This window comes from Pimephales promelas, chromosome 22, assembly GCF_988280905.1.
Source record: "Pimephales promelas chromosome 22, fPimPro1.hap1.1, whole genome shotgun sequence".
In the NCBI taxonomy this organism is placed as follows: domain Eukaryota; kingdom Metazoa; phylum Chordata; class Actinopteri; order Cypriniformes; family Leuciscidae; genus Pimephales; species Pimephales promelas.
In genome coordinates, this window is record NC_142790.1 from 10884400 (window position 1) to 10896944 (window position 12545).

Here is a 12545-nt window from a genome sequence, read left to right on the forward strand (position 1 = left end):
TTATGAGCCGTATTCTAATTCTGCGGCAGTAATTCTCTTTTACTACTCCCCGATTCTCCTCTTGCTGCCTTTTTCTCAATGAAACAAGTTTATGTGTATCTCACCCTGCCAGAAACAGGGAAATTGGGTTTCTTATAAAAGCTTGAGATGTGAAGATAATTATGGAAAAACAAGGCAAGATATAAATCTACATTGTATTGTAAAATATTTGTGGAAAACAGGATGCAAGTGGCCAAAGAGAATAATATCCAAATTACGCTGAAATGATCTGTGGCTTTGTGAGAAAAGAGACTGTTGGTTTAAATAGGATCTGGGGACTGCTGGTTTAAACAGCACAATGATTATTGATTATTAGGCTATTTATTATGTGCTGGGGGCATTTTGAGTTTTAAATTTGGTTACATCACATCCCGTTGTTGACACACTAAAGCATCAAGTTACCGTGAATCTAACTGATGCTACTTAGGCCCTGACTGATGTGACAATGTAGTTTATTATGAAAGTGTGTAGCCACAGATACTGCCATGAAGTCTGAATGTTCTTACATGCCTGTAGTTCTCTTCTCTATGATAACTGTTAACGTTCAGAATAAAGCCTTGCTGTATCTCTTCACTTGCGCATTGCTTTAGATCAACTGACATCAAAGCTGCGTGTCTCACTGCTGACTGTAAAGTGAACGTTATCTGCTTGGCATCAGTTGTGTAAAACTCAACCTTGTGTAAAGGATTATTAATATACACTTTGTCTATACCACATCTTAACGTTATGCTATCAATCACCATGCACAGCTATTTTCAACCTATCACACATACAGACAAAAGCACTTACATACTCCATTGACTTTAAGTTCAGCTGGGGTAAAATATAGTCTCTCTCGGGCTGGATCACTATGTTCTGTATTAATGCTTTAATTAGAACACAAAAACATCAGACTCATAGTACTTTTAGGATGGATCTCTAAATAAGCGTGAAATGAATTTAATCAAAGGTCTCTGTGATGTCATGCGAGCAGGCTTATTGATTGAAGCTCATATTAGAAAAGGGCTTTAACAGAATATTAAGAATACATACAAATATAATATAAAATATATTGAATAAATATTATATGAAAATGTACTGAATTTGACATTACTATTAAATAAACAAATATGCATTGGAAGGTTAATCAGTTAAATGATTCTGCTGAGGTGTAGTAACACAGGCACATGTTCTGCAGGCTCAAATACGTGCCTTTGCCTGCATTTCTCGAAAACCTGAAATGCATTGTTTCAGGTAGCTTTCGCTGCACTTTTCAGATGAAACATCCACAAGAGGTGCTATAAGCAATATATATATATATATATATATATATATATATATATATATATTTTTTTTTTTTTTTTTTTTTCTCGCAGATGCAGGTTTATTGAACAGTCATGAAAAAATGTACCTGTGGGTTACATTTTACAGTTTTTTTTTTTTTTTACACACTGTATTGTTTGTAGCACAAACTGCACTAAATAGCATGTTCAGTGTCCTCTGAAAGAACATTTTATTACATTGGTTGTTGTACAAATTACAGCAGTTTGTAAATGAAATGTCCAGTGTGACGCTAAAATTAACCTTCCACCTGTTTAGCTCAGTTCAGTCCTTCAGTCCCTGTCCGTTCTTACGTCTATTGAGTCTATTTAGTTGGACTGTTTGGAGTTGGTCTTGCCCATGTCCCTTCCCCTGATGTAGATTTGCTCTCTATGAGCATGGATAATAAAATTGACTCACTGGCTCCACCAAGTCTCCTATCTCCTTTTTTGCCGTGGGTCCGTCCTAGCTAGGGATGACACGATACCACAATTTTCCAGATAAGATACTTTTATTTTTAGTACTTGCTGATACAGAGTACCGATTTAATAATAATAATAATAATAAAATATTGGGCAGAGAAACCAAAGTAATATGAATCAATTTAGTTGGCTTAACAAATAGATATTTCCTTCGGTTATTTTCATGCCTAATGGCGGTTACAGTATAGAAGCTACTGTTGCTTTGACTATTAATTTCATTTCTCTATCATATGTATATTTAATTTAATAGCACAGTGGATATTTATAGCTGCTCCCAGCAGGGCTCAACCAGTTAAGAGGAGTGAGTGGAGAATTATAACAAGAACACAACCTCAGTATCGGGCCCGATATCCATGCTGGTATCGGAGTATCCCTGCCAGCCTCAAGTGTCCTTTGAGACCACTGGTCCTGCCAAACCTCCCACTCCCTCCTCCACTGACAACTCCATTCTCCATTCCAGCCCTGACTCCTCCTTTAATGACCCCGTCCAGCTACTCGGATCCCCTTTGGGCTTTCTGGTCACCAGCTTTACCCTGGTGTGTCGATGCACACCTCAACCATCTGACCTATCAGCTCCCCCTTGACTCCATTCTCTCTCGCATCTACCGTTGTTCGTCAGCCCTCAAGCTCCGCCGGGCATCCTCGTCCCTCTGGCTTCGCCTTGGTCAGTCATCACCCTATTTGCACCATGGACTTCCGAGCCTCTGGCTGTGCCTCATCACTCAACCCTTTCGGTTTCATCAGGCTCCTCCTTCCTTCCTGCTCCACTGTTTTCTTCACTCCCACCAGCTCCACTCCAGTCTACCAAGCTATTGTCTACATCTCAGCCCTGCAAGCATGTGGATCTGCCATGGCCTTCCAGACCCACGGTGTCACCATGGGAATTTTATCTTCAGCTCAATCTGGGTCTCCACCCCTCCCCGCTACATATCACTCCATCAGATTCCTGGCTCCACCCCGGCTCCTCGCTCCATCGGTTCTGCCATGAGTCTGGCTCCTCTCTACTCCGTCTCCTCCTTGGCTTTTCCAACCGCCGACTCCCATTTGGACTACTCCTTACTCTGCTTCCCTCTTGGACTCTTCCTCCCATTCCCTCTCGGACTCTTCCTCCCATTCCCTCTTGGACTCTTCCTCCCATTCCCTCTTGGACCCTTCCACCCATTCCCTCTTGGACCCTTCCACCCATTCCCTCTTGGACTCTTCCTCCAATTCCCTAATAGACTTTTCCTCCCATTCCCTCATGGACTCTTTCTCCCATTCCCTTGTGGATTTTTCCTCCCATCCCCTCATGGACTCTTCCTCCAATTTCCTTAATGGAATTTTCCTCCCATTCCCTCATGGACTCTTTCTCCTATTCCCTCATGGACTTTTCCTCCTATTCCCTCATGGACTCTTTCTCCCATTCCCTCATGGATTTTTTCCTCCCATTCCCTCGTGGACTCTTCCTCCCATTCCCTCTCGGACTCTTCCTCCCATTCCCTCTTGGACCCTTCCACCCATTCCCTCTTGGACCCTTCCACCCATTCCCTCTTGGACTCTTCCTCCAATTCCCTAATAGACTTTTCCTCCCATTCCCTCATGGACTCTTTCTCCCATTCCCTTGTGGATTTTTCCTCCCATCCCCTCATGGACTCTTCCTCCAATTCCCTCATGGAATTTTCCTCCCATTCCCTCATGGACTCTTTCTCCTATTCCCTCATGGACTTTTCCTCCTATTCCCTCATGGACTCTTTCTCCCATTCCCTCATGGATTTTTTCCTCCCATTCCCTCGTGGACTCTTCCTCCCATTCCCTCTCGGACTCTTCCTCCCATTCCCTCTTGGACCCTTCCACCCATTCCCTCTTGGACCCTTCCACCCATTCCCTCTTTGACTATTCCTCCAATTCCCTAATAGACTTTTCCTCCCATTCCCTCATGGACTCTTTATCCCATTCCCTTGTGGACTTTTCCTCCCATTCCCTCATGGACTCTTCCTCCAATTCCCTCATGGACTTTTCCTCCCATTCCCTCATGAACTATTTCTCCTATTCCCTCATGGACTTTTCCTCCTATTCCTTCATGGACTCTTTCTCCCATTCCCTCATGGATTTTTTCCTCCCATTCCCTCGTGGACTCTTTCTCCTATTCATTCATGGACTTTTCCTCCAATTCCCTCATGGACTTTTCCTCCCATTCCCTCTTGGACTCTTTCTCCCATTCCCTCTTGGACTCTTCCTCCAATTCCCTCATGGACTTTTCCTCCCATTCCCTCTTGGACTCTTCCTCCAATTCCCTCATGGACTTTTCCTCCCATTCCCTCTTGGACTCTTTCTCCCATTCCCTATTTGACTCTTCCTCCCATTCCCTCATGTACTTTTCCTCCAATTCCCTCATGGACTTTTCCTCCCATTCCCTCTTGGACTCTTCCTCTAATTCCCTCATGGACTTTTACTCCCATTCCCTCATGGATTCTTCCTCTTGTCCCTCCTCCAATTGACCTTTTTTGTTGTTGTTATCTGATTTGAAACACTATATTCATTCACAAATAGAGCTCCATGTGTGAAGCGAACAAGAGGCTAGTTCCAATGAAGTTTTGACAATAGCAGGTTGTAAAAAAAATATAACAGGGACATTTTAATTAACTTGTAATTTTAATTTTATATTAATTAACTACAATTGTTCAGTACTTGGCATTAATAATATACATTTATATATTGCAGTGCATTTTGGGATTGGCTTATTTATGAAGCATGTATGCGATGATACCTCATTTGTGGGCCAAAACAGGTTATTGTAGAAGTCAGCATAATGTTTCTGCCTTCTTTTTTTAAAAAAGGTTCTGCTTTCACTCTTTTTTTCACCCATCACCTCTAGTTTCATTTTTGACCCTCTTTAGCACTTTGTGTGACTCAGTGTGTTCTCTGATGGAGGGGGTAAAAAGTGGCTTTGGCACATTTACAAAACAATGCCTTTAATCCAAAACAGAAAAAGTGAAAGCAAATAACTTAATTCCGCAAATAAAAAAAGACATCCAGCTTTTAACTGACTCCAGATTTGAAGCAGTAACTGAAGGCACAGATAGTTGTCAGGGTTGCTGTGCTTTGCCTCACAGGCATTAGGCCATAAATCAATCCCACCTCACTGCACGTCTTTCCTGCCAACACACGTTATGGCCTGCACCTACGCCACACTTCACACTACTGTACTTTTAATAATTCTGATGTTTCCCTCAATCTGTATTAGAGAAGAGTTGGAGAAATTAGTTTTGGGTCATTGGTAATCCATACAAACATTAGATTATTATTGATAGATTTTACCAAGATGATTTGTGATATCACTTACCGGTACGTCCATATAGCACAAACATCGTAGGATGAGTTACAAGCCAAAGTTTAAATCAGAGGTTGGTTCAAATCTGTGAACAATAGTGTGTAATTGAACAAAATCTGGATGTAACAACACAGATGAATGTAACACTTTACCTTCTTCTTTTCTCCTTCAGATTTCAAGCAGACGCTACAGTTTTCTGTTCACACTTTCTTTTAAATACATTTCAAGAAATGGAGGTATAGCAATAAAAATCAGTTTTGTGGCAACAACAGATTTCACATTGCATTAGACATTCTCTCTTGAAAAGCTAGTCTGCGCAGGCGGCTAAAAATACATCTGTTCATATATCATTGATACGTTCATTAGAGAGGGGATGCAAGTCAGAATTTATTTGCCGCTGTGGCGTAATGCGGCTTGACAGGGAAGCATCCCTGACACATTAACTCTGTCTAGGGTGTTGTGGATTTACAGAAGGTGTTTTAGTGTAGTGTGGATGTTTTAGGTTTGTATATGTTATTTTTCATGTCTTAGTCAGCTGTGATTGCTTAAATGTTGCAGACACAGGTAGGTTTGTTCTCGATTACGATATTGGAAAGTGTGTGTGTGTGTGTGTGTGTGTGTGTGTGTGTGTGCAGATTTGGGTCAGTATAAAGAAATTAATAATTTTATTCAGCAAGGAAACATAAAATTCAATGTGGCAGTAAAGACATAGCCTAATATTAGAAAAATGTCAAATTAATGCTGTTTTTTAGAACTTGCATCATGGTTTCAACATTGATAATAATAAGAAATATTTATTGAGCAGCAAATTGACATATTAGAATGGTTTCTGAAGGATCATGATTTGACACTGAAGACAGGAGTGATGTTTTCTGAAAATTCAGATTTGTCATCACAGGGATAAATTACATTTGAAATTTATTCAAATAGAAACAGTTATTTCAAATTGTAATAATATTTCAAAATATGTCTGTTTTTACTGTATTTTTTAACAAAAAATGAATCCAGCCTTGTTGAGCATGAGACGATGTTGGGTTTTCATGTTTTATGGGGACTTTACTTAGACATAATGATTTTTATACTGGACAAACGGGATATATTATTTTTTCCTAATTCTACACCACACTGATTTTTTTTTTTTTTTTTTTTTTTTTTGTTGCATTTTTGGATTTTCAAAAAAACATCACTATTTAAATATGTAAAAGCTGAGATTTTATTTTATAAATCCTTATAAAAGATGTAAGATAAAATATTTTCTCCTTTTATAAATGCTTTTCACATTGCAAAAACTAAGAAAATTTTTGCTTTAATCAGGCACAGTTGTTAACATGGCCTGTTTTATAATTGTGATCTTAATTTTGTCCCCAGAACCAAAATTTGTAATAATTGCAATCAGACATGTAAAATGAATTGATTTTTTATTCAATCATATTTATCCATAAAGACTCTTCATATGTGCACAGCTTATAAAATCATATGTGTCATCCCCAGATCTCACAGGCACAGTTTGCACAGGTCTGGCCCTGTGTGTTGTGGGACGGCCGAGAGAACACGTCTGGCAGTGCGTCTCCTCCCGTCGCTGCTCGATTTGTCCTGCCGTCCATGTCCTCATCTGTCTCAGATCAGTCTGAGCATTTTTCTTTTCGTTGTAATGTGGTTTCCCCGTCTGTACACGCATTACTGCAGCCAGTGGCTCTTTCTGCAGGCTCAACACATCCCCGTCAACAGGTGAGACATGCGTGACCATCCACACAGAACAATCATTCACAAACACACAGTGTCAAGCTCATCATTATTCCAAACACACAAACACATGCAGAAATATTCCAAGAGAGAATATGCTGACCTTTACAAATGTCTGCTTACAATAATTCACTGGAAACACACTCGCACGCAAAAAAAAAAAGAAAAAAAGAAAAATCATGCAGGTGATTCATGCCCTGTTGTCATATGTTGCGCATGTGCATTTATACGCAAGCAAACAGACTCATACACGTGCATCTTTTACAAGACTTGTCTAAACTTTAACAACCTCACGAGGGGAAAGTCGGTTGATTATAACATGCGGTGGTACGGGTTTTTAAGTGTCCATTATTTGGAAAGAATTTATCTTCTCCTATTGTGTGGACAACGTTTCATCATAAACCCTGTGTGATACCGCAGTGTGGTTCTGTTTTGCATGTGGTGTTAATTTAATTTATCATCCAGAAGTCACCCAGTGAAAATTCTTATGCACCAAGTTGCGTCGTTGCCAAACAAATCTGTTCATTAAATAATGGAAAACGACTGACAGAAGATGAGAGGAATTTAAAGGAGGACGGATGAGGGAGAAACAAGTGGAAAACACAGAGCCGGGGTCATAGGCTCATGACATGTTCCACATGTCTGTCCGTTTGTCCGCTGCGAGCGTTTCTCTACAGGGCTGGTGACCACAGTAGCGGTCAGAGATCAGCTGCAAACTGACAACACACACACACACACACGCTCGCACGCCCCGCAGTCATTAGCGTCTCTCTCTCACTCTACCCCACGCACATTTCATTACCCCCAGCATTCTCACAAATACCACCCCCCTCCACTCCTACACACACAAACACACTTCAAAATCAGCACACAACCTTGCAGTGCCAAATGAGTCCCACCCGTCTACACAACAACATGTGTTCTGTGGATTTTATTGCACCACCAGCATGTGGAAAAACTCTTCATTACCAACACAGGTCCTGTTGTAAACGCTGGAGTGAGTTGTGTTAGGTGGCTAAATCTGTTGACGTAATTTACAGCAAAGCATCCTAACAAACATGAAGAGTGCGTTTCATATTTGACAATGGAATAGAATCAAATCTGGAATTGTATGTCACATACATAATATGCAGATCAAATCAGACTGAAACTCAAGACTAGAATAATATAACAAAACTGAATCAGGTCGAGTTGAATTAAATTGAATTGAATTTGACTATAAATCTAAAATATCATTTTAAAGATAAACATTTATTAGAAAGACATAACCTAGTAAGTATTGGAAAATGCTGAACTGTTAGAACAGCTGGAGTGGTGAACGTGAGCAGCAGAAATGGGCCGAATAGGTGAAATGAAGAGTGGAAGAGATTCCCAGGTAACATTAGAGGATGATTAATGAGCAGAGAGAGGATGGTAGATTAGGAAAGACATGAAACTTTGTGCAAAAACACAACATATTAGTGTAAGTTCTTATTCCTTTCACCTGTTGTTTTATTTTCAATTTGGTTTCACTTTACATCATGCCTACAATATTAAACATAAAGGGTCTTCGTAGTTGGAAAAATATAATTTAGATTTTTAAATTATTATTCTTTTAAAAAAAGTTTTTTTTTAGAACTGTTCACTGAAAGGTTCTATTGGAAACCCCAAAATGGGCTTATTTGTCATCTCTGCAAATACCCCTCTTTGTTTTTAAGAGCGTGACAACACCACATAGCTTGGAATTGTTGAAAAAGTTTACAATTTACGACCATTATATGAAGAATTCTAATTTATTTTTCATTTGATAATCTTGCTAAATCATTTCATGTGTCTCTCGGGGCAGGTTTGGGTTGGGTGCGCACACGGTGGATCTGGTCTATCAGGGTTCGCTTCTATCTACCCTAGAGGAGGTTCTGCTGGTGCTGCTAGGCCCCCTGACCTTGAATGCAGCTACGCTACTGCTGCTCCTGATCAGATGGGGCTGTCAGCTAGCGTTTGGCTCACCGCCCTCCTTCCTGTCAAAGTTTATCATGGCTGCGGCTGTGTGGACAGTGCTGGACCCTCTGGCGGTCTTTGCTGTGGATGCCGTCCTGGGGGTAAGTCACTTAAAATAACGTGGACACTTCTGGACTGTATATAGAAGTTTCACATTATCTTAGCAAAGTCACTTTACAAATAAAATTGAATGTGAGAACAAGGATGAGATAGACAGACTGTCGAGAGAGAGCATTATTCAGGTGTATTTTTGGTTGGGAATGATGAATGGCATTTACATATTCTAATACACTGTACATTCAGAAGTTTAGATATATTAAAAATCAAACTTAGAATTGTAAACATCATCCATATTTAAATGGATCGTAGAATATATTATCATGCATATACAGTCGAGCCCAGAATTAATCATATCCCTGGTAAATATGATCAACAATGGCTGCATCGTTTGTCCTTTTGATCTTTCATTCATAAAATTGGCAAAATTCGAACCTTTCGTTTAAGTAAAAGAATTGAACGTGAGGCGGAAATCACATTATAAAATAAATGTTTTTCTCCAAAACACGTTGGCCACAATTATTAATACCCCTAGAATTTTTTATGAATAAAATATCTATGAATTATATTCCCATTAATATTCACCTTTTTTAGCACACCAGGGTGACTAGGAACATGAAATTGTCCAGCCTTGACTTCTTGTTTCATAGGAGTTTAAATATGAGGAAGCACAAAGGCGAAATTCCCTGAATCATCCATCACAATGAATAAAACCAAAGAACATGGTTCTGATGTGCATCAAAAGATTGTTGAGCTTCACAAAATAGAAAGTGGATGCAAGAAAACAGCTAAATAGAAAATGAAATTTCCCATTTTGACCATCAGGGCAATAATTAAGAAGTTATAATCAACTAAAGATGTTACGATTCTGCCAGGAAGAGGATGTGTGTCTATATTTCCTTAATAGATGGTGAGGATGAAAGTTTGAGTGGCCAAAGACTCTTCAAGGATCACAGATGGAGAATTGCAGAGATTAGTTGAGTCTTGAGGGTCAGAAAGCCTAAAACAAAATAAAATAAATAAATATTAAACAACCCCTGCATCCCCACATGTTGTTTGAGAGGGTTTCAAGAAAAATCCTCCTCGCTCCTCCAAAAACAAACTGTAGCATATTCAGTGGTCAGACACGACTGGATCTTCAAACGGCACAGGGTTCTGTGGTCAGATGAGACTAAAAAATGAGCTTTTTGGCAGCAAACACACTAGATGGGTTTGGTGCATACAAGGATAAAAAGTACCCCATATGTACAATTTAATATACCATTGGATCTTTAATGTTGGGGGCCTATTTTTCTGCTGGAGGTCCTGGACTTCTTATTCAGATACATGGCATTGTGGATTCTATCAAATATCAACAGATAAAAAATCAAAACCTGACGCCTTCTTCTAGAAATCTTATAATGGGCCGTGGTTGGATCTTCCATCTGGACAACGATTCAAAACAAACATCAAAATCAACGCAAAAATGTGTTAGGGAGCACAAAATGCTTCTGCCATGACCATTCCAAACCCTGACATGAACCATATAGAAAATGAGTGGTCTGAACTGAAGAGAAGAAGCACCAGCCTGGATCTGGGAATCTGAAGGATCTGGAGAGAGTCTGTATGGAGGAATGGTCTATGATCTCTTTTCAGGTGTTCTCCAAACTCATCAGGCATTATAGCAGAAAACTCAGAGCAGTTATCTTGGCAAAAGGAGATTGCAAAAAGGTATTTAATATAAGGGTATGAATAATTGTGGCCAACATAATTGACCCCCCCCCCCCCCCCCCCAATAATTCAATTATTTTACTTAAACGAAAGGATAGGATTTTGCCAATTTTATGAATGAAATATACAAAAGGATAAACGATGCAGATTTATTTTTTACAGCCATTTTTGATCATATTTACCAGGGGTATGATTAATTCTGGGCACGACTGTATAGTATAATGATGATGAACCAATGAAGATGTGGCATAACTAAAAAAAAAACATTGGCTGCTCCAAACACTTAACCTCCTAATTTCAGTTTATGGAAATATTATATACTGTTTTTATTTATTTATTTTTATCTATCAAGCTTTTTTATTTTTAAGTTTTCCCTTGTGAAAAGAAGTGCTCTTCAAATCTGGTATTTTTAAAGGACAGTACTGTAAAGTGTAGGCCTACTTAAAGATAGTGCACTTTAATGAGAACACATTTTTTAAAAAGTGGACTTTGTAGTAGACAAATTAAAACTTTTTTACTTAAAAGCACAGTTTACCTTATTATGTTTTAATAATCATTTCTCATGATTTAAAGAAGAACACCTATTTTAATGTATTGATAATTATACAATTAAAGAAACTTGCAAGTAGCCTACTTGAATATGATTTTAACTTCAATGACCATGCTTGTATTATAGCGATCCACCCCCACCATCTTTGGCATCTACCAGGACTTGTTTTAACAGGACAGATTGTACAGAAGTCGCGTAAAACTTTCCTTGTGAATGTGCAACAGAAATGTGGAGAGCAGTGAGGCCTGTTACAGAACATTGGCTGGATTTGCCAGAATTTGCTCCTAAGATGGGCCAACTTGAAAAAGGGCAGAATTGTTCTCCCTTTACAAATTATGTGTTCAACCAATTGAACCCATAATTTGGATTAATTAATAATAACCCACCTATGCACTATTCTGGTGCTCTTCATGTGGTGGTCAAAAATGTGCTTTTTGAAATTAATGTACTATATATTTATTTTTTTATATTTTGTATTTTTAGGGGATTTTATGTTACTAAATTATATTTATGCAGTAGTTATAATCCATTTATTCACTTTCTGAGCATAAACCACAGCATGTAATTTTCAACTTAAACTGTCATAAATCTTGAATGCTTTGAATGCTTGAATCTTGAATGCTTTGGAACACCGACTTAAGTTTGGTCTTTGTTGAGACACTTGGCAGATTATTGCAGAATTAAAAATAAATAAATAAATAAAATAAAATAAAATAAAAACAAGTTTAAAAATGTTATATTTATTGTTTTGAAAAAATGCACACAAATACTATTTTAACTTTTTATATGAAATATATATATTTTATCTAGAATTTAGAAAATCAAGACCATTAATCTAAACAAGTTGTTTTACAAATTTTAAGATTTAGTTTGGGTGCAGTACCAAAAGTGTCCACTAGATTAAATTTATTTCTCATTTATTTCCAATTCACCTTTGGCTAAGCCCCGCCCCCTTAGTTACTGTTGCTACATCCATCAAACTTCATCTGCGCTCTGCATGGCTTATGCTGTAACAGCTCTTCCTGCTGAAATGTTATCAAACTTTTATAAAGCAGCAAATAAAGTGCCCGATAGAAGTAGGCAAAAGGGGCTGCAGTATGCGTTCGAAGGCTATATTCAAGACATACAGCTGAAACGCAAGAACAACAAGGCATCCAAAATAGAGGCAAAAGCATAACGTTACCGGTCACAGTCAAAAAATGAACCACCGCAGATCCTAATCGAGACGGAGGCTGGGACTAACAATATCAGGGAGCAACACTGTTCATGCAAAGCTGGGTAGGTCTCTATTCACTTCTATAATCGTTATTACAAAGCAAACGGACTACACGGGTATAACGTTGTATTTATTAGCAGCGTGCTAGCGAATCAACAACCG

At 38.7% G+C, this 12545-nt stretch overlaps 1 protein-coding gene across 2 annotated transcripts in view; it reads left to right on the forward strand.

Moving 5' to 3' along the window:
- The window catches only part of ofcc1 (orofacial cleft 1 candidate 1), a 460325-nt gene that overhangs the window by 395432 nt on the left and 52348 nt on the right, over positions 1-12545 (forward strand). For both annotated transcript variants that reach the window (XM_089125751.1, XM_089125752.1), the window contains exons 16-17: positions 6622-6858; positions 8699-8951. In XM_089125751.1, the coding sequence (XP_088981877.1) occupies positions 6622-6858; positions 8699-8951 (490 nt within the window). The remainder of the gene's footprint in view (positions 1-6621; positions 6859-8698; positions 8952-12545) is intronic.